The sequence below is a fragment of the Bos mutus genome, chromosome 26 (genome assembly GCF_027580195.1).
Source record: "Bos mutus isolate GX-2022 chromosome 26, NWIPB_WYAK_1.1, whole genome shotgun sequence".
Lineage (NCBI taxonomy): Eukaryota > Metazoa > Chordata > Mammalia > Artiodactyla > Bovidae > Bos > Bos mutus.
This window is the reverse complement of record NC_091642.1, coordinates 494,515-516,378: the sequence shown is the minus strand read 5'-3', so window position 1 is coordinate 516,378 and position 21,864 is coordinate 494,515. Positions and strand designations below refer to the sequence as shown.

The 21,864-nt window shown below is 59.3% G+C and overlaps 1 protein-coding gene across 1 annotated transcript in view; it reads left to right on the top strand.

Annotated features, from left to right (window-relative positions):
• Positions 1-21,864, top strand: part of KNDC1 (kinase non-catalytic C-lobe domain containing 1) — a 52,222-nt gene that overhangs the window by 13,432 nt on the left and 16,926 nt on the right. Inside the window, exons 4-18 of the mRNA XM_070363242.1 lie at positions 1,724-1,870; positions 2,180-2,297; positions 3,401-4,083; positions 6,820-6,934; positions 7,549-7,620; positions 7,704-7,765; positions 15,839-15,997; positions 16,486-16,563; positions 17,072-17,165; positions 17,693-17,855; positions 17,924-18,080; positions 18,192-18,588; positions 18,871-19,015; positions 19,784-19,881; positions 20,489-20,832. Of these exons, the coding sequence (XP_070219343.1) occupies positions 1,724-1,870; positions 2,180-2,297; positions 3,401-4,083; positions 6,820-6,934; positions 7,549-7,620; positions 7,704-7,765; positions 15,839-15,997; positions 16,486-16,563; positions 17,072-17,165; positions 17,693-17,855; positions 17,924-18,080; positions 18,192-18,588; positions 18,871-19,015; positions 19,784-19,881; positions 20,489-20,832 (2,832 nt within the window). The remainder of the gene's footprint in view (positions 1-1,723; positions 1,871-2,179; positions 2,298-3,400; positions 4,084-6,819; positions 6,935-7,548; positions 7,621-7,703; positions 7,766-15,838; positions 15,998-16,485; positions 16,564-17,071; positions 17,166-17,692; positions 17,856-17,923; positions 18,081-18,191; positions 18,589-18,870; positions 19,016-19,783; positions 19,882-20,488; positions 20,833-21,864) is intronic.

The following is a 21,864-nucleotide window of genomic DNA, read 5'->3' as shown; positions in this document are numbered from 1 at the left end:
GCGTGTTTCTAGGGATGTGTCCATTTTTCTCTAGGTCATCCAGTTTGGCGCATACATAGTGGCCTCTTATGGCCCTTTTTTCTGTGGCATCAGGTGTAAAATCTCCTCTCTCATTTCTGATTTTACTTGAGACCTCTCTTGTTTCCCTAGTCAATCTAGCTAAGGGGTCCACAACCAAGCCAGAGGCATGTCTGCCTCTCACCTGATCAACAGGTGGGTACGACCCCTGCCGGGTCCCTTGGCAAATGTTGCTGGATGCCACAGCTCCCACAGGGGAACTTTTGTCCACAGATGGATCAAAGTGCTGCTGACGGTACAATCTAGAAACCGCCATCCTGCCCATATCCAAGTGTTTCATCTTGTATGACGGTGGTCCTCCCAAATTCTGCAGCACCAGTGCTGTCCCACTAAAATCCCAACCATTCTGGCTTGTTTTTAATGGGAATGGTGGAACTTTACATCTAAACTTGACGAATGTGAAAATAATCTACCTGGGGGGCAGGGGGAGATGGAGAGCAATCTGTCCTCCAGGTGTGGAGTGCACTCTGAAGCTACCGTGATTAAAAGAGCACAGTCTGGACAGAGGGAGACCCAGAGTGAGAGGAGGGGAGGCCAGAGCGCAGGCCCTGGGGAGCGAGGGCGCGGGACGAGGCTCAGGCCGGCAGACGGTGGGCTCCTCTTCAGCTGCTCAGGGTGGCTCTCCACCAGGAAACAAGCCCCCATCCCTGCAGTGCCCAGCAAAAAGACATATCCCAGATGGGTCAGAGCTCAATGCTTCACAATTACAAAAGTATTGGAAAAACACAGAAGTAAGCAGTTTTTATTGTGCTGGGCTAAGGAAGGCCCTCCAAGGAAGCCAATAAAAAAGAATGATCTCACTCATGAGCCAAGCTCCTTGGCAGCTGGCCATGACCCCGAGGGCAGCCCCGCTGGTGGGGCCTGAGCCTTCGCGAACGTGGCATGGTTGCATGAAGATGTCACATGAGGATGGTCACTGCAGCGCTGGTCACAGTAGCAGATTCACCAGTGAAACAGTAGAACTTTTTAATGTCAGAGACACATGAACAAAGTTAAAAGACAGGGACGGAACATACATGTGACACGGAGACCAAGATCAGCCCCTTCGCCTGAAGAGGGCGTGTTCCTCAGTGTGGTCTGACGTTCTGAGACCCAGTGGACCATAGCCCGCCAGGCTCCTCTGTCCATGGGATTCTCCAGGCAAGAATACTGGAGTAGGTTGCCATGCCCTTCACCAGCGGGTCTTCCTGACCCAGGGGTCAAACACGCGTCTTTTGTGTCTCCTGCACCAGGAGCCACCAGGAATGCACCCAAAACAGGCAACATCTCAGCAGAGAATTAGCAAAGTCCATGAGTGGGCATAAAGAGGAACAGTTAGGGCAGGAATAGAGGTGTCTTGGGGGTGGGGGATGAGGCGGGGAGCTGCCCTGGAAAGATCAGGGGTGCTCCTGGCCCGGAAGAGCAACAACAGGAGCGACAGGTGGCTGTGCGCTGGCCTGCACGACCCCGAGCACACGGCCCCGCCCCCAACGGCCTCACGGCCACGGCCCCGCCCCACCACGCCCCCGCCCCAAGGGCCAGCCCCAGGTCTCCCCCACCCCCCACCAGGTTCCCCGCCCCCCGCCCCCCGTGGCCACGGCCCCACGGCCCCGCCCATGGCCCACACGGCCCCACCCCCGGCCCCAGCGGGTCTTTGATGCTGCAGGCTCACATCTACTCTCTGGGGGCCACGCTGAAGGCAGCCCTCGACTACGTGCCAGAGCCTGACCCCCAGCCCAGGCTGAGCCAGGAGCTAGAGGCGCTGCTGGGCCAGATGCAGGCGGAGGACCCCGGGGACCGGCCCGACCTCCAGGTAAACTCGCAGGCCTGCCTCGCTTCACCCCAGGAGATACCCTGAACCCTGCGCGACCCCGGCCCGCGCTCGCACACCCAGTAAGCACGCGGGGCCCCCACCACCTGGTCATCCGGGCTCCTGACTTTTATACTCTGCACTTCGGCGATGAAGGGTGCGCCTTGTAATGGTCACGGGCGGGACAGAATCTGCGGGTTTCCGTAAGCCCCCCCAGCCCCGGCCCGTGACCCCAGAGCTTGAAAGGCTTAACGGGCGAGGGTGGGGGCCGCCCTGGGGCGGGGGCGCAGGCTGAGCACCGGCCCGCCGCAGAGCGTCATTGCGCTGTGCGAGGAGAAGATGCAGCTCACGTCGTCCTGCCGCCTGTGCCGGAGCCTGTCGGCCGCCGGGAGGAGAGTGCTCTCCATCGAGTCTTTTGGGGCGTTCCAAGGTAAGCACACCCACCAGCGGGCCAGCACGCGTGCGCAGGCACTACCGCGCGTGCAGCCGTGCACGTGTGGGTGTGCACGTCAGCACCAGCGTCCTCACACACCGTGGAAGCACCCACACTTACGTGCACCCGTATCCAAACAGATCACATGTGGCCCCCCCAGCACACACACAAACATACATGTACGTGCAAACTCGGACACGCCTATTTAGACCCACTCAGCCAGCAGGCACACACGCCGCGCACGCCCACAGCTCACACACGCACATGTACACACACCCAATCAGGTGAGGGGCAGGCCATCTGGGACGTGGGTGCTCAGGACCCCGCACCTCTGTCCTGCTCTGTGGGCCTTGGGGCTGTGGACCCAGCGCCGTCCTCTGGCAGCCCCCTAGTTCTGCCACACACGCTGTTGCTGAAGCATGTGGGACTTCCGCGGCTCTGGGTGTACTCTCGACTGGCACTCTGAACTAGTGCCGGCGTCTGCTCTGAGCTGTGCTCGAAGCACGGAGCCCGGCAGGGCCCGGGGGAGGCAGAGCCTCTGGGGCGGCAGGGCCCCTCTCGCAGCCAAGCAGCAGCTTCTCCCGCCAAGTCGGCGTTCGTGGCGCTGCAGTGGCACTGGGCTCGCTGGCGGTTCTAACAGTGGGGAGGCTCTGGGGCGGGGCCTGCAGTCCCCCAGCAGTAGGAGGGCAAGCGTCTCTAGAGCGGTTCACACAGACGCGTGTGCGCGGAAGGCTTTGCGTCAAGATGAGGCGGGACTGCAGCCAGGTTTAATTTATTCCTTTGGGGAGGATCGCTTGTGTAATTGTAATAGCAAAACGATGTGCTTTTTGGATGAGGTGATTAGACAGGCCTTAGGAAACGTTTCCCCCGCGGGAAGCTCATCCCCGGTGGCGGGGGCGGGCACCAGAGCCTTGGAGACTTAATTAGCCAGGATGGTGCGATTAAGGAGGCAGGCCCGGGCGTCTCTGGGCCAGTACGGGGTAGGGGGTGGCCAGGGGTCCTGCAGCAGCGTGTTCACTGGTGCCCGTGGGCAGGGGAGGCAGGGAGAGGCCCACCCAGGCTGCCGCCCTCCGCAGTGACCATGCCCTGCTCTCCTCCAGATGTCAGCGACATCACCTGGAGGGGGCGACTGGCTCCTAGAGGTGCGGGGCCCAAAAGGCAGCTGGGGGACCATTCTGCTGACCCTGAGGCCCTGCCTGCCCCGGAGGGCTGGCCCCCGAGCCCCACCAGAGAAGGCCCAGAGCACCCCGGGACCCCACCTTCCAAGGCTCTGCTGTCTTCCCCTGTGAAGAATGGAGAGAGCCCAGGTCAGGAGGGGCTGGCCCCCGAGAGGCTGGCCTGCCTCCTCCTGGACGCCCAGCGGCCTCCGGCTGACCAGGACAGAAGCTTCCTGGACAAGAGCCGCCTGAGAAAGGTGCGGACGCTCCCCCGGCTCCCGCCCGACGGCCCCGAGTCCGGCGCCCTCTGCCTGTCGCTGACCAGCGTGAAAACCCCGCTGCCCACATCGGAATTCTTCCCTCCAGACCCCAAGAAGGCCTTTCCGGAGGGGAAACATGGCCTGTCCAGCTTCCAGGCACAGCCTGGATCCAGACTGTGGCTGGAGCGAGAGCTCGAGCTCCGTCGCCGAGGGGACAAGAGGGTGGGCGGCGTCAGCCCTGCACGGGAAAGCCCCCCGCCTGGTTCCGAGGGCCCTCGAGATGCGGGTGGAGACCCAGGGACTCTGGAGCCTGACGAGGGGACTGCGGACGGAGCTGGGGAGCCGGACAGGGCAGCTGCCGAGCAGGTGGGTGACTGGGTCCCACATGCTGGGCGGGTCCTGCGCACGCTCACGGGCGCCCTCCGAGTGCTGGGCATTTACCCCAAGGAAGGAGGGCAGCCTCAGCTTCACTTTGGCTCAGTTTCCAAGCTTTAAGACGGGGAGCCAGGCACGCCTTTGCTGGGTTAGTTTTTCTCTCAAAGAGGCGCAGGGAGCAGCCTTTCCAGGAGAAGGCCCAAAGGCTGTCTCCACTCTGCTTCGCCAGCCCTGGCGCTCAGGGGCGTCTTTAAGTTAGAAATTAATTAAGAATGTGGGTTGAGGTTGCTTACCTGTCAAGCTTGGTTGGAAAGGTGATAGTCGCTCAGTCGTGTCCGACTCTGTGTGAGCCTATGGACTGCAGCCCACCAGGCTCCTCTGTCCTTGGGATTCTCCAGGCAAGAATACTGGAGTGGGTTGCCATGCCCTCCTCCAGGGAATCTTCCTGACCCAGGGATCGAACCCTGGTTTCCTGCATTGCAGGCGGATTTTCTACCATCAGAGCCTGAGCAGCGTTCTCCTCCTACTGGGTTCTGAGCAGCCGCCGTGACCGGCGGTGGGGTCTCCCCAAGGAGGTGGGGTCTTCTGGGTGGAGGGCGGGGCCTCCCTGGGGCCTCGTGTCGGGGGTGGGGTGGTGATCTTCCACACCCGGCGTGCGTCCCTTCAGCCGTGTGCGAGTCATTCGACCCTACGAACGTAGCCCACCAGGCTCCTCTGTCCTGGTACTGTCTCTTTGTAAGCTGGGAAGGACAGAGAACGCCTTTAGAGCCGGTGTCTGGGAGGTCTGTGTGTTTTTAGCGTGACCGAGGCTGATCTGAGTGGCCTGCAGCAGCCCTCAGCCCTCTTGTGGGCGGAAGTCTTGGCCCCAGCAAGTCACTCCCCCGAGGTGGGTCCCCGTGAGCATCTTGGGACAAAGCCACCTGGGGTCTGTGGCCCAAATACGTGTGAATGTGGGGCAGTGCTGTCCCCCAGCCTCGTTCACCACCTCTGCTGACCCCGGGCTTCCCTGGTGGCTGACACGGTGAGAGTCTGCCTGCAGTGTCGAGATCCGGGTTCCATCCCTGGGTCAGGAAGATCCCCTGGAGAAGGAAATGGCAACCCACTCCAGTATTCTGGCCTGGAAAATCCCATGGACAAGGAGCCTGGCAGGCTACAGTCCATGGGGTCCCAAAGAGTCAGACACGGCTGAGCAACTTCACTGCTGACCCAGAGGTTCAAGGGGAGGGCTGACTGAGTTACATTTTTATTCATATTCTGACAAGCATCTGAGGGTAATTTACATGAAAAATATGGTTACTTTAAAATGGAAATCCCTCCTGGAGACCCCAGCAGGCACTGACACGTGCTCAAGGCCCACACGCCGTCCACTCCACCCACACTGTCCTACCGCCCGCCCCACCGTGTCCGCCCACACAGCCGCACTTGTGTTCACGGAGCCAGGCTCCGGGATGAAGACCTCAGGCCTGAGCCAGGGGCCCCACTCACCTTCAAATGCCCGACAGCCTCACAACAGCCAACGTCCCAGATGGGTAAACTGAGGCTTGGGACCACTGTGCAGAGGGTGGGTGGTGTCTGGGGGCAGAGCTGATGGGGTGCCCAGCCATGGTCTCAGCCACCAGCTTTCCTGCCCCAAAGGCCTCCGGTGACTAGGCCCCCACACAGGCCACAGCTCATTAGATGTCAGAGACCCAGATCTCTGGAGAGCACGTCCTGGTTGCAAAGCTGGCTGCTCCAGTCCCACATACAGCAGGAGACTTGGGGAGTCCTGTGCCCCTGAACCCAGGCCGCTGGCCAGGCACAGCCTGGGTGAGACAGGCGGGGAAGACACAGGACCAGGGCGGCTGCACCCTGGCGTAGAGTGGAGTTCGGGAGTGGTGAAGCCACCACCTCCGGAACCTTCCCGTAAACACGCCCGTCTGTGTCCGAGGGTGGCGGCTCGGCCTAGCTCCTCCTGTGTCCCCAAAGCAAAGAACGCCCCCGAGCTGAAGTCAGTCTTCTGATCCTGGGACTTTTATGGAAAGGGGGACATGTAACATGAAATCACAGTCTTAACCATTTCAAGGGTGCAGGTCGGTGGCATTAGGTATTCACACTGCCGTGCGAACGTCACCACCACCACCTCTAGAACTTTCTCATCTTCCCAAACTGAAACTCTGCCTGCTTTAAGCATGGACCCCTCCTCCCCACCCCCAGCCCTGATACCCTCCCATCTGCTTCCTGCCTCTGGCTGTGACCCCTCAAGTCTATGATGTGTGAGGAATCAATGTCCCCCTGTGGCTGGCGTGTCACTGACCAGGCTTTATCTGCATTGTTGCTGTGTCAGAATTCCCTTCCTCGTTAGGGCTCAGTGATGTCCCTCGAGTGGATGGACCAATCATGCTTGTCCATCCATCGCCCGAAGGCGCTTGGGCCCTTCCACGTCTCTGCTCTTGTGAGTCACGCTGTTTTGAACGTGGGTGTGCAACCACATCTTCAAGACCCCACTTTTAAGCGGGGCTGCTGGAGCAGATGGTGATTGCGCGTCTGCTTCTCTGAGGGGCTGCCATGCGGTGTCCACACTGGTGCGCGTTTTGCGTTTCCGCTGGCCGTGCACAGGGATCTGGACTGTCCACTCGCCCCCGGCCTGTGGTGCGGGGGGAGGGGCACACACACCGTGTTGGAGGCGGTCTTTGCCCTGTAAGCCCCTCCCAGGTGCCTGCACCCTGAATGTGGCTCCCCCACCCCCAGGGCGTCTCCCTGCAGGACCTCCTGACCAAGCTGGGCCGGCCCTTCAAGGAGTACGAGCTCTGGGCTCTGTCCCACGCGTGCCTCAGCACCCTGCGGACGCTCGGCCAGCACCCAGGTGACCCCCCTCTGCGGGTCCTCCCCCAGCACGTCTGGCCCGGGACCTGGGGGCTGAGTGGCCTCCCATGCCCGTGTGCTGTGTGCACAGCCTGGGGCCGGGCGGCCGTGTCCACCGTGTGAGCCGGGGGCAGCCTGGGGTGTTGGCTCTGGTCCCAGGACCAAGGGGGTCAGAGCGCAGCTTAAAATGTGTGGGCCTTAGAGCGGGGACCCTGCAGCGAAGCCGGAGCCGCTTGGGGGGGCTCAGCCTACGCCCTCTCAGCAGGGGTGACGCTATCCCCACTGACTGGTGGGGGTGGTCTTGGATGCTGTGATGCTGTGTGGCCCCCAAAGCTCCACCCTGCCAGGCAGAGAGAAGGTCTCTGGCCCCACCGTGGTTCTGGCACATGACAGACGGGGCAGACGCTGCGGTCCAGCCACCCCCGGGACCGTGAGCCTCAGCTGCGCATACAGAGGGCCGGCCTCCCCCGAGGCCCCTCCCCAGGCAGCACTCAGCGGGCGGGCCCCGTTCCTCTGCCCCCCTCCTCCCACACCGCCTGCGCCCCGGCAGCCGCCCTGCCCTGCCCGCCGCTAGGCCGGCCCTTGGGGGGCCCTGACCTGCACCTCCCCCCTCAGCCTGCCTGTGTCTGGACTCCGTGCTGGTTGCCGAAGACGGGGCCGTGCTTTTCGGGCCACCTCCTGCCAACGGTGCGTGAGCAGGCTTGCCTGGGGGCTGCAGCAGCACCATGGCCGCGCTGAGGCTCAGTGAGGTTTGGGGTCTTCTCTCTCAGGCGCTTACAACGCGTTCTTCCTGGCTCCCGAGGTCGCAGAGCAGAAGCTGATGACTGAAAAGGTACCAGGGCTCTTCCACCCTCCCTGCCCCTTCCCACCCCTCCCGGAGCGCCCGCAGCCCTTTCCTGTGTCCTCCCGCACCCCTCCCCTGACCTCCTGCACCCTCTCCCCAGGGCGCCTGCAGTCCCCTTCCCGGGGTGCCCACAGCCCCCTTCCTGTGCCCTCCCGCACCCGCTCCCCACCTCTTCCCACCCCTCCCGGGATGCCCGCAGCCCCCCATGGCCTCCCGCACCCCCCCATGGACTCCTGCACCCCCTCCCCTGACCTCCCGCACCCACCTCCCCATGGTGCCCACACCTCGTCCAGGGAGCCTGGTGGGGAAAGGGCAGAGGACGGGCCCAGTGTGAGGACCACCAGCTCTGAGGCAGCCCCACTAGTGCAGCCCCCCGGGTCGGGAGGCGCTGCAGGGCCCGGGAAACATCTGCCTGGTCGCTGCCTCCTGGAAGGTGACAGGGTCACCCAGCTTGCACTTCTCCATGGCCGGCTCCAGGCCGTGTGTGTGGACCCCAGGACCCCATGGGTTTGCAAGGCACTTGTCAAACATACCCATTATTAAAAATTAATTTGTACAAACTTATAATCAAGTAAATTACATTCAAAACCAAGGTAGAACTTCTGCTTCTGGGAGCATGGGGGAGGGGTTAGTTCCTGCCCCCCCATCCCAAGCACACGGTTCCTAAAGCAGGAGTGGATGGCAGGCAGGTGGGGAGCAGAGGCTGCCCCGGGCGGGGGCGCGCCTTGGCCGGGAGCGGTGGTCCCGAGAGCCCAGGGACGCCTGCCTCACACGTGGAGGATGAAGGGCATCTGGGAAACCCCAGCGGGCACAGCTCAAGCCCAGGGGAAGCCCATACTCTGGAGCTAGAGTGGCAGGAAAGGGGAAGGCAGCCCGTCCCTCCGGTCAGCCTTCTCAGCTGGCGGAGAAGGCTGAGCAGCCAGCCTGTGACCCCGACCTCCTGGCAGCGAGAAGTGCCTCCCCCAGCAGGGGCAGTGCCCAAGGGGGCCTCAGGAAGAGTTGGGACTTTGCCATTGTCCACTTCCCCTCCAATAATCACTAAAAAATGAAACAGTTGTAAGTCTAACAAAGCATGTACAGGACTTGTATGCTGAAAACCTGAAAAGAAGTGAAGTCTCAACTCAGTAATCTAAGCTCGCAGCTCAAGCACCCGGAAATGAAGAGTGAAATAGACCCAGAGCAGAAAGAAGGAAACGGAAGTTGAGAGCAGAAGTCAATGAAGTGAAAACGGAAATACAGTCAAGGAAACCAACAAGAAACGGACGAGTTCTTGGAAAAGACCAATAAAACCAACTTACTGAGGAGCGAAAAGTGAAGGGAGGCACAGACTACCAATGTGGGAATGACTCGGGGGCGCCCACAGACCCTGCAGGCACCAGAAGGGTGATGGAACACCGCGGACGGCCCCACACACGTGCAGCGACTCAGACGGAGAACCAGTGCCTCAGAGACATCACGTACCTCCACTCACCGTGATGAAATAGACCTTGAATAGCCCCGTAACCGTTGAGGTGGTTGAATTTGCAATTTTTAAACTCTCTGAATCTCCAGGTCCAGATGGTTTTACCTGGGAGCTCTGCTGAACGTTTGAAGAGGAACTAATGCCAGTTCTACACAGTCTGCTCCAGAACACAGAAGTGAACACATCCCAAACCATTTTATGAAGCTGTTATTACCCTGATGCCAACACCAAAGACAGCGCAACAAACATGCCCGTCGGTCAGCGTTCCCCACGAGCGTAAAGGCAAAACCCTTGACGAAACATACGCAGACAGGATTCACTGATGTGTGAAAGCAGTTACACACCATAACCAAGTCGGGGTCTCTCCAGGGATGTAAGTTCAGGGATATATGGTTCAGTATTTGGAAACCAATCAGTGCAGTCCAACATACTAACCAGCTAAAGAAGAAAAATCCCATGATCACATTGATGCATAAAAAGCATTTGGCAAAATTTAACATCCATTTATTAAAAAAAAAGAAACTGAAAAACAGGAATAGAAGAAACTTCCTCAAAGAGTGTCTACCAAGAGAACCATGCAGTTAGCACCACTGAGTGGAAAGGCTACGGTCCAGAACAAGATGAGGGTGCCCTCGGACTTCACCCCACTCAACGCTGCACTGGGAGTTCCAGCCACTACAGTGCAGGAAAAGCGTAAATCCAGGAAGGGAGGAATGACACAGTCTGCAGACGACATGACTGTGTGCATAGAAAATTCAAAGCATTCCAAAGAATCTACAAAAAAGAAAAAAAAAAGCCTTCCAGAACTCAGAAGTGAGTTCTGAAAGGTCACAGCATATAAGATAAACATTCAAAAATCAATTGTACTATTTCTATGTACTAGCAATGAACATACGTGGACACTAAAGTTAAAAACATAATACATTTATGATCACTCAAAAAAGTGAAATACTTATATGTAAATCAGAGAATGTATAGACTTTGTATGCTGAAGGCCACAAAATTCTGATTAAAAAGGAAATTTGGGGATGGAGGGCTAGGAAGAGCTGTTAGACTTGACACTGAAAGCACTGCCCATAAGTTTTTCCATAGAAGGAAAATGGGTGAATTGAGCTTTTCATCAAAATTTAAAATTGGCGAAATGACATTTACCCCGTGTGGAAGGCTGACTCAACAACTGAACATCAGCGTAACGCACCACATACACTAGAGAAGGGAAATCTGTGTCAGTAGATACTAAGCCTTTGACAGAATTCAACACTCATTCATAATAAAAATTCCCAGCAAACTAGGAATAGAAGGAAATTTCCTCAACTTGATAAAGAATATCTACAAAAATAGCCAACAGATCATTAACAGTGAGAAGCTAGAAAATTTACCCCTAAGGCTGGGGAAAAGGCAAGAATGTTCCTTCTCATCATTCCTATTCAATATGGTACATTGATTTTAGCCTTCTATGAGTGTGTGGTGGTAACTCACTGTTTTAATTTGCATCCCCCGAACGCCGTGTGAAGGAGAACATCCTTCACGTGCAGGGATGTGGACATCTACCCATGTATAGACTTGTATTCGCTCAGGTAATGCAGCAGTAAGACAAGAAAAGGAAATAAAACGTATGTTGATTGAGAAAGAAGAAAGAAGACTGTCTTTGCTTACAGCTGAGATGATTGAAATCATGTCAGAAAGTCCCAGAGAATTAACAGAAATCTGGAGCAGAGCAGTTACAGCAAGAGTGCAGGCTAGAAGAGCAATGGCACAGACGTCACCTGCTTTCCTGTTCACAGCAACGACCAAGTAGGGTTTGAAATTTAAAAAACAATGCCATATATGCTAGCACCAAAAAATCACTTACGTGTAAATGTAACAAGACGTGTGTGAGAAGGGCTTCCCAGGAGGCACTAGCAGTGAAGACCTTGCCTGCCGACGCCGGAGACGTGAAAGACACGGGTTCAACGCTGGGTGGGGGAACCCCCTGGAGGACGGCACGGCTACCCACTCCAGTATTCTTACCCAGAAAATCCCAAGGACAGAGGAGCCTGGAGGGCTCAGTCCATGGGACTGCAAAGAGTCAGACACGACTGAAGTGACTTAGTGTGCACGCCTGTGTATAAGATACATGTAGGGAAAACTAATAAAACTGATATGAAAGAAACCAAAAAGCTAAAAAAATGGAAAGGTCATCCATGTTCACACACTGAAAGACTCAATGTTAGCACCATGTCAGTTCTTCCCAATTTGATCTATAGATTCAGTGCAATTCCAGTGAAAGTTCCAGCAAGTTATTTTGTGGCTACTGATGGACTGATTCTAAGGTTTATGTGAAGAGGCAGGAGACTCAGAATAGCAGACACAATATTGAATAACAAAGTCAGAGGCCTGACGCTACTCAGTTCTAAAACTGATTGTAAGCGACAGTAATCAAGTGTGGTTTTGGCAAAAGGAAAGGCAAATAATAATGGAACAAATTAAAGGAACGAGACTGCCCAGAAACACCCACACAAACACAGTCAGCAGGTCTTCGGCAAAACAGCAAAGGCAATCCTGGGAGAAACAACGGTCTTCTCAACAGGCGGAGCTAGCGCAACAGGACAGTGTAAAAGAACCTTCACACAGACCTTGCACTTTTCATAAAAATTAACTCAAAATGGATTAGAGGCCTCAAACCTATAAAACTTCTAGAAGATAATGTAGGAGAAAATCTAGACAAAACTTTAGACAAAATCTAGGCAAAATTTAGATACAAAGCCAAAGCATGATCTATGAAAGAAACAATAGATGTTAGACTTCTTTATTAGATTCTTCTGCTCCATAAAAGATACAGTTAAGAGAATGAGAAATCAGGCCACAGATGGGAGCAAAACCCATATCTGACAAAGGACTTGTATCCCAAATATGCCAAGAACTCTTAAAACTCAACAACAGAGTGCCTGAAGAACTATGGATGGAGGTTCGTAAAATTGTACAGAAGGCAGTGATCCAAACAATCCCCAAGAGAAAGAAATGCAAAAAGGCAAAATGGTTGTCTGAGGAGGCCTTACAAATATCTGAGAAAAGAAGAGAAGAGAAAGACAAAGGAGAAAAGGAAGGATATACCCATTTGAATGCAGAGTTCCACAGAATAGCAAGGAGAGAGAAGAAAGCCTTCCTCAGTGATTAGTGCAAAGAAATAGAGGAAAACAATAGAATGGGAAAGACTAGAGATCTCTTTTGGAGAAGGCAGTGGCACCCCACTCCAGTACTCTTGCCTGGAAAATCCCATGGACGGAGGAGCCTGGTGGGCTGCAGTCCATGGGGTCACTAAGAGTCGGACACGACTGAGCGACTTCACTTTCACTTTTCTCTTTTCATGCACTGGAGAAGGAAATGGCAATCCACTCCAGTATTCTTGCCTGGAGAATCCCAGGGATGACGGAGCCTGGTGGGCTGCCGTCTATGGGGTCGCACAGAGTCGGACACGACTGAAGCGACTTAGCATAGCATAGAGATCTCTTCAAGAAAATTAGAGATACCAAGGGAACATTTCATGCACAGGTGGGCACAATAAAGGACAGAAACCGTATGGCTTAACAGATGCAGAAGATATTAAGAGGTGGCAAGAATACACAGAAGAACTGTACAAAAATGGTTTTAATGACCCAGATAAGCACGATGGTGTGATCGCTCACCTAGATTCAGACATCCTGGAGTGCAACGTCAAGTGGGCCTAAGGAAGCATCACTATGAACAAAGCTAGTGGAGGTGATGGAATTCCAGTGGAGCTATTTCAAATCCTGAAAGATGATGCTGTTAAAGTCCTGCGCTCAATATGCCAGCAAATTTAGAAAACTCAGCAGTGGCCACAGGACTGGAAAAGATCAGTTTTCATTCCAGTCCCAAGGAAAGGCAATGCCAAAGAATGCTCAAACTATCGCACAATTGCACTCATCTCACATTTCTAGCAAAGACATGCTCAAAATCTCCAAGCTAGGCTTCAACAGTATGTGAACCAAGAACTTCCAGATGTACAAGCTGGATTTAGAAAAGGCAGAGGAACCAGAGATCAAATTGCCAACAACCACTGGATCATAGAAAAAGCAAGACAATTCCAGAAAAACATCTACTTCTGCTTCACTGACTACGCTAATACCTCTGATTATGTGACTATGTGGATCACAACAAACCGTGGAAAATTCTTAAAAGAGATGGGGATACCAGACCACCTTACCTGCTTCTTGAGAAACCTGTATAGGGGTCAAGAAGCAACAGTTAGAACTTGACATGAAACAACAGACTGGCTCCAAATTGGGAAAGGAGCACATCAAGGCTGTATATTGTACAATAATTTTGAAGAGACACCTCAACAAAGAAGATATCGTGTGGCAAGTAAGCACATGAAAGATGTCCCACTGCGTCTAGCACTCGGGAATGCAAAGTAGAGCCGTGAGTTCCCACCACACACCCAGGAGACAGGCTAAAATCAAACACCGACAACGGCAGAGGCCGACAAGGGTGAGGAGCAACGGGAACTCTCATCCATTGCTAGGGGGACCCAGCAACCCAGACGTTTTTCTTAGAAGAATGAAGCTTGTGTTCACAGGAAGTCCTGCACACGACTGTTCACAGCTTTGTTGGCCACAGCCCCAGCCCGGAGGCCTTTCGGCTCAGATGTCTTCAGCGGGCGCAGGGCAGCCCACGGAGAGCCAGCAGCGATGGAACCGAGAGAGAAGCGTCCGCCCCGGAGGCTGCAGAGCGTCGGTCCCGTTCATGCGGAATGACGAAGTTAAGGGATGGAGAACAGGTGGATCGTTGCCAGCAACTAAGGCTGGAGGGGACAGGTCGGATCCTGGTGGCAGCAGAGCCCCCATCTCTCGGGGCCCACACCAGGGGCCTGGCTGTGACATGCACCCAGCCTGGCAGGGCGTCCCCGCTGGGGCTGGGAGAGGGCACCTGGGCCTCTCTGGGTCATCCCCTACAGCGACCTCAAAATTAGAAGAAAATTGATAAATACTCAAAACTAACAACTTCCTAGTGACCTGAACTAAATTAGGGACTAAAGAGCCTCTTGAGGAGGGTGAAGCAGAGTGGGAAAGCTGGCTTAAAACTCAACATCCAGAACACTAGCATCAGGGCATCCGGTCATGGCAGACAGATGGGGAAAAGGGCACGAGGTGACAGACGTTATTTTTCTGGGCTCCAAAATCACTGCAGACGGTGACTGCAGCCATGAATTTAAAAGACGCTTGCTCCTTGGAAGAAAAGCTATGACCAACCTAGACAGCACATTGAAAAGCAGAGACGTTACTTTGCCAACAAAGGTCCATCTAGTCAAAGCTGTGGTTTTTCCTGTGGTCATGTATGGATGTAAGAGTTGGACTATAAAGAAAAACGAGCACTGAAGAATTGATGCTTTTGAACTGTGGTGTTAGAGAAGACTCTTGAGAGTCCCTTGGGCTCCAAGGAGATCCAACCAGTCCATCCTAAAGGAAGTCAACTCTGAATATTCATTGGAAGGACTAATGTTGAAGCTGAAACTCCAGTACTTTGGCCACCTGATGCCAAGAGCTGACTCATTGGAAAAGACCCTGATGCTGGGAAAGATTGAGGGCAGGAGGAGAAGGGGACGACAGAGGATGGGATGGTTGGATGGCATCACCGACTCAATGGACATGAGTTTGAGTGAACTCCGGGAGTTGGTGATGGACAGGGAGGCCTGGTGTGCTGCAGTCTATGGGGTCGCAGAGTCGGACACGACTGAGCGACTGGACAATGACTTGGTATAGTCGGCTGTGTCTGTGCTTCCGGGCGGGAGCCCCATAGGAAGGGCCCCCCGTGTCCCCCAACCCCGGGCTCCACTGCACTGACGGCTGGGAGCCGGCCACGCGTGAGTCTTCACACCATGGAAATCCACCAGCGCTGAACTCAGGGCTTGATTCCTCGTCTTGTCAGTTGGCTAGACTTAATGACAGCCGTGGGGGACGAATATGACAAGATTGAACCGAGGAGTGCGTGAGGTCTGGGAGCGACCCTGCGGGGTTTGGCCACAGTCACGTGATCAGCACAGAAGTGCTGTGTCTCTGGTTTCGCTTTCACTTTTCGAGAGAAACAAAGGTATTGGCCCCATGCAGGTCGGAAGCTCGAGTTGGTCACAGGTTGGCTGCAGATACAAGAGTCAGATAAAATCAGGGGGAGGCCTTGGGGAGAAGTGGCCAACTCCACAAGCTTACAGAAAGGAGCATCGGCCCTTCCGTGACGCTCTCAAGCGCATGTGACACACCCTTTGTATCAGCACATTATAAAACAGACCTCTGTGGGCACCGGGAGGACGTGCTTTGTTCAGGGAGCCTGTTGTCAGCGTTTAGCAGCACGGTAGGGTTTCGGGGAGCTCTGGGCCTCGGGCCCCCGCAGGGCCACCTTCCCCTCGTGGAGAGCAAGCTGGAAGGTGTGGCCGGGGCCCAGGTCCTCCTGCTCACGCTGAGGCTCTGATGCCTGTGGGTACTGGTCAGAGCCCCAGGCCAGAGCCTGGTGTGCAGCTTGCCATCTGTGGTGGGGCTCCAAGCTCTGAGGACGCCCCCCGCTTGTGGGCAGTTCTGAGCCCGCCGCCCGCCCCTCTGCCCACCCAGGCCTCCGTATACTGCGTGGCTGCGGTCCTGTGGACGGCCGCCAAGTTCAGTGTCCCCCGAGACCGCAAGCTGGCCCTGCCACGCAGGCTCAAGACGCTCCTCCTGCACATGGCCAGACGCAGCGCCCAGGAGCGGCCTTCTGCCGCGGAGGCCATCGAGGTACCTGCACTGCGGGGGGCCGGACAGGCTCTCGTCTCTGGGGCAGGTCGGGGTCGGACGGGGAGCGCATGGGTTCATTCGTGGATGGGCGGCCAGGGGCCTCTGCTGCTCATCTCACGACCTTCCCCCAGCCTCTCCTGGTCTCCAGTGCATCCACCAGCAGGGTGGATGGGGGTAGCCTGGGCCCGAGCGCGGACCCCTGACCGCCTACGGACCCCCACATGCCCGACTTCCCCATATTCCTCCACGGGTCCACCAGGCTGGGTGTAGCCCCTCGATCCGTGGCGTCCCAGCTGACCATGGCCAGGACAGCCGGGGACTCTGAATCGCAGCCCAGCCCCCAGGCTCTCCCCATGAAGGGGTGCTGTGGGGTCCTCCTGCCGAGAAGCCCCCAGGCCTCTGGCTGCCACTGCACACTCCGACCGGCTTCGCCCCTGGAGTGCACACCGTGGCCGTGTGTCTGGACGCTGGGCTGTGGTTGCTTTCAGACCTGCAGTGGTTACCTCCTGCAGCGGGGCATGGACAGCCGCAAGATCCTGGCCCACCTAAGGGCGCTGACCTGCCGGGTAAGCCGGGTGCGGCAGACCCCGCAGACCCTCTGTGCTGCCCGGGCTGTGGGGGGAGGCTCCCGCTCCTCCTGCGCAGGGAGGAGGAGACCCCGGGCCAGGGCGGCAGGTCACGCCCATCCGCTGGCCTGACTGTGCCGCTGTTGGGGGCCAGGCCCCCACCCTGGTCTCTGCTGAACCCCTGGCAATCCTGGGGGTCGCAGAGTGACCCTCAGCTTCCGGGCGTGCTGACTGGGCGGGGCCGTGTCAGGTGGCGACACAGTCCCTTGGATGCGACACGCACTTGCTACCTTCGTCCACATGAGGCCTGGCTGTCCCAGGCCTGACCGGCCCCCACCCCAGGAACCAGTGGAACCCACTGCTCCCAGAAGCCCATGTGCCCCGGGGGCTCCCGCTCCAGAGAGGCAGAAGCCAGGCCTGTCAGCGCTGGGGGTTTCAGGCTTCAGAGGCCACGCCTCTGGGGCCTCACGTTCATCCCCGCGGAGCTGGCCGCGTCCTTCTGCCCCAGGTTTACCAGGAAGAGGAGACCATTGGTCTGCAGCGCGCTTTCTCAGTGGTCGAGCTGGACCCCGGCCTGGCAGCCGCACCCAGGCCTGACTCAGGTGGGCCTTGGGACTGGCCCTCCCTGCCTCCCCTGCCCCGGGCCCATCATTGCCCGTCTCCAGTCCAGCCCCGCGTGGATGCTGGATGTGGCCAAGGACCCCAGACGGCATGTCCAGAGCTGGCCCCCAGCCACCCTGCCTCACTCCCCCCGGCTCCTCTGACCCTGCATTCAGGCCTCCCTGTGTCCAGCGGCCAGAGCAGGCGACTCAGCTCTGCCTCGCGGCCCATGTCTCCCAGCGCACCCCCCACCACACGACCCACAGAGCCTCCCGTCTGCGGCTAGGCCACTGGCCTCTTCCAACCTTCCAGCCACTCAGCCAAGTACCGCGCCCTCCCTGCCAGCTCGGGGCAGCCCTGGATGCACCTCCCTCCGCCTCTCTCCTCAGACTCTCCCTCGCACCAGCCCTGGGCTTGCTGGGCCCGTCCAGGCAGCGCCCACTGAGGCCGCACTCACTACGGCCCGCACTCCCGATAGCCGGCCCCCACAAAGGCCCTCGCCCACCCCGGTCACCCTGTTTGTCCCCAGACCTCGTGCGGATCGCTGGCGACAGCAGGCTTGCGGCCGTGCAGGGGCCAGTGCCCAGTCAGCCCTCTGGCCTCCGAGGGGCCATGCTGCTGCCAGAGGCGCTCACCTCTCCAGACACTCACTGCAGGCCCGTCGTCCTTACTGCGGACGCAGATGTCTCTAGGTGAGTGCCGCTCTTGGGGGCTGGCGGGGTCCCAGGCGCCCCTTGAGTGTCGTCTGCTCCACTCACAGGGACAGGCCCGCCCTGACCTCAGGGCCAGCGGAGAGCCCAGAAGCCACAGGAGGCCAGCTGGACCCACAGGGCGATGGGAAGCAGGCTGTCACGGCCCCCAGCCCAGAGACATCTATGCAGCCAGCGCCCAGCCCCCCAGGGCCCCTCAGGGAGTCAGTGCCAAGAGGCTCAGCCCAGGGGTGCTCCGGGACCCCTGCCAGCCCACCAGAGGGGCCGTCAATGCCAAGGCCACAATCTCCGGCTCCACGCCCGCCCCTGGAGACACAGGAGTCCTCCGAGGATCGAGGGGCAGAGGAGCTCACCCCAATTCAAGCATCTTCTGCTGGGCTCGGGCCCCCCACAGCGCCCCCCAGCCCTCACCCCCCAGCTGAGCCTCCTAGAAGCAGGACCACCCAGGAGGCAGGCCAGGAGCCTGAGAGCCCCCCATTAGCCGCACAGGGCCCCTCCCTGGCCACAGAGAATCCAGACAGCCCCGGGGCTGCCCCAGGAGGCCAGCCCGAGGCGCCCCAGCCAGCAGACCGCAAGCTCTGTCCGTCCAGCGTGGATGCCCCGCCCGTCCCGGAGGGGGTGGCCTGCCCAGCACTGCAGGAGGCCACGCGCCTCATCCAAGAGGAGTTTGCCTCCGACGGCTACCTGGACCGCGGGCTGGAGGCTCTAATCATGGGTACCAGGGGTCACAGGGCCCAGGAGCAGGGGTGGGCACGCGGGGATGGGGGAGGTCACCACGGAGCCCGCCGCCGTGATGCGGCCCAGCACAGGCGGGGCAGGAGGAGAGTCCCAGACCCGCCTGCCCCTCCCCTGGCTGTGCGCCCTGCCTGCCAGCCCCGAGACCGGCAAATCGCTCTCCCAGACCCGTCTGCCCCTCCCCGGGCTGTGCGCCCTGCCTGCCAGCCCCGAGACCGGCAAATCGCTCACTGCATCCTGACTCCTCCCTCCACCAACGCAGGGGAGTACATTTATGCCCTCAAAGACCTCACCTACGCCACGTTCTGCGGGGCCATATCCGAAAAGTTCTGCGACCTCTACTGGGGCGAGAAGCTGCTGCAGAGCCTCTTCAACGTGGTGAACGGACGGACGCCGCCCTCGGGGAAGTAAGACCCCTCCTGGCGCGGACCCCCGGTTCCTCCACCTGGGCTCCCACCCCCGCCTGCCCCAGGGGCTCGCCTCCTGCCCGAGTCCAGCTGGGCGCCCTCCCCAGAGAAGCCACCATGGCCCCGCTTCTGGCCGGAGTTCTCCCTGTGCAACCGCTCCTCCGGCAGGAAGGGGGCGCCTCCCTTCCCTGGGCCAGCACCCTGGGGTGTGGGCGGGTGCCCCTGCAGGGACACGTCCCCCCGCCCAGCTGCCCAGCTTCCTCTGGGGTCGGAGGTGAGGTGGCAGCTGCAGGAGTCAGGGCCGGTGGGCTTCCCTCCCCAGTGCTCCTGGCCCCTACCCTTCACGGGACAGGCCCAGTGCCTGTGGCCCAACCCCTCCTGGGGGACTGCAGAGGGCGATGTGGGCGGGGTACCCAGCAGGCCTGTGCCTGGAAGGGCCAGGCGCACTGACTCCCAGGCCAGCCCAAGCCCCGTCTCAGCCCCAGTCCTCCCGGGCCCCCAGCACCCCACACTGAGGGTCACGCACACCTGCCTTCCACCCCAGCCGAGCCCTGTTTCCACAGCACTGCGGGAGGGGCCTCGAGGGGAGACAGGTGCCCAGAAGGCCCTCTGTCCAAGGGCCCGTGTCCATCACGCCTGTGTCCAGGCTGTCCCATAGGTGTGGATAGGGCCTCCGTCCCGAGCCCCCCACCTTCCACCTGGGAGCACCTCTGGTCAGCCTGGGAGGGGTCCTGGGGGCTCCTGCAGGGTCCTCCGTTCTGACGACAGTGCTTCCGAAGACACTGGGTCGCAGCCCGAGGGCAGCAGGACCCGCGCTCCGAGCAGCTGCTCACCATCCAGCAGGAGGGCCTCACGTCTTGGGCTGGGTGAGACAGGGCTCTGGGGTGAGGCCCTCCTCCAGGGGGTCTGTTCTGTGGGGGCAGGGTGGGGGGAGTGCTCTGCAGACCCGCAGTGGGCTGCAAGGGCGAGGGCTGGGCCAGCAGTGTGGTGATGGGGTGCCAATGGCATCCTTGCTGGACACGAGCCATTTAAGACCCCGGGGTCCTTAAAGACCCCGAGCTGCTCCTGCAGCTGGAGCCCCAGGCTCCTGATGACTGAAGTCTCAGTCACGTCCCCAAAGCCCGTCTGACGGGTCACAGCCCTAGAGGCCAGGCAGTGTGGCCGCGCTCACGCGCAGGATGGCCGCCGGACTGCACGCATGCTCGGGCACCGTGCACCGGTGGAGGTGCCCAAGAACAGCCCCATGTTCGCGGGGACCCCGGGTTCCCAGGTCCTTCTGCCTCGTCTGAGAACAGGCGGAGGTTCCCTGGGATCTCTGCCCTGACTCCGCCCCGCACAGCGGCCCACTCGGAAGGGGACCCCGAGGACCCTCCCAGCCCCTCCTCGGGACCTGATGCTTCTCCCAGCAGTCAGGGCTGGACTGTCTCCCGGAACCCACGTCGTCACGTGTGACCCCCCTTCTTCTCTGTCCAGGGAAGGAGAAGCCGGGTGTGGACTCAGACGCGCTCTCTCAGGGCAACTTCGAAGTGGGGTTCCGGCCTCAGCAGTCTGTCAAAGCTGGGAGGGAGCGGCAGCCGGAGGCCCAGCCGCAGGGCGGGGGCCTGGCCGGGGGCGCCGAGGCCGAGTCCCGGCCCTCCCGGGCCCCCGAGCGTGGCCCGGCTGTGAGCCCCGCCCCGCTGGGCGCAACAAGCTGCAGCCCAGGCTGGTGCAGTGCCTTCTACGAGGCCGACTGCTTCGGCGCCGACGTGCACAGCTATGTGCAGGAGCTGGCCGAGCAGAAAGCCCCCGGGGACCCTGCGGCCGACACCCAGAGTCCGGTGAGCCCTGCACCTGTCTCGGCTGGGGGTAGGGTGCTCGGCCCCGTGCTTGTCTCGGCTGGGGAGAGCGTGCTCGGCCCCGCGCTTGTCTTGGCTTGGGGGGGGACGGTGCTCGGCCCTGCACTTGTCTCGGCTGCGGGGAGGGTGCTCGGCCCAGCGCTTGTCTCAGCTGGGGGACGGTGCTTGGCCCTGCTTGTCTTGGCTTGAGGGGGGAAGGGTGCTCAGCCCTGCGCTTGCCCTCGGCTTGTGGGGGTGGGACGGTGCTTGGCCCCAGCGCACTGCGGGCCAGGAGGACGTGTTCGAGCCAGGGCTCCCAGGTCCCACCTGCTCCTGTGGCCACCGTGCCGGGCGGGGCCCCCACCGTGTGTCTTCCAAGGTGGGGTGTGCTCATGTGCGTGCACCCCCACCTCGGGGGCAGGAATCGGCTTCTCTCTTTTGGGGTCTTGGCCCCCAGGGGCCGGCTGGCAGGAGGTCACCTTGCCCTGGGGACCACAGCTGGGTTTGGGTAGCAGGGTCAGCATGACGAGGTGAGAACCTCCTGGGCCGTGGCGGTCAGCTCGGCCAGGCCCCAGGGTTGCTTCTCTGGTGGGCAGCACACTCTGTGTGCCCCTCCAGGTCAGGGGCAGCCCTGGCTCCTCCCAGGTCAGCAGAGTGACGGCAGGTCCTGGATGGGAGTGTCCAGGCCTGGCCAGCCCACGTGCAGGGCAGCCCCACAGAGCTCCAAACCCCAGGTCTCTGCCCGGCCACTGGGGGTCTGCCCCTTCTCGACCAGGAGCCCTGACTGGGACCGCAGCCCCCCTCCTGAGTGACCAGGGCTCCCACCTGGGCCACAGCCACGCAGGGCAGGCCCCAGGGAACAGACAGGAGGGAGCGGGCAGCAGCCGGGGGCCCCACTCCCGTCCCCACCACCCCCTGCAGCCCCGCGCCGTGAGCCTCAGCACCGTCCAGCCACACCTTCCTGGGTGTCCTCATCTGGCTACTCAGTCCCAGGAGAGAAAGAGCCCGGCAGGCCTCAGTCCTGGAGAGCCAGCA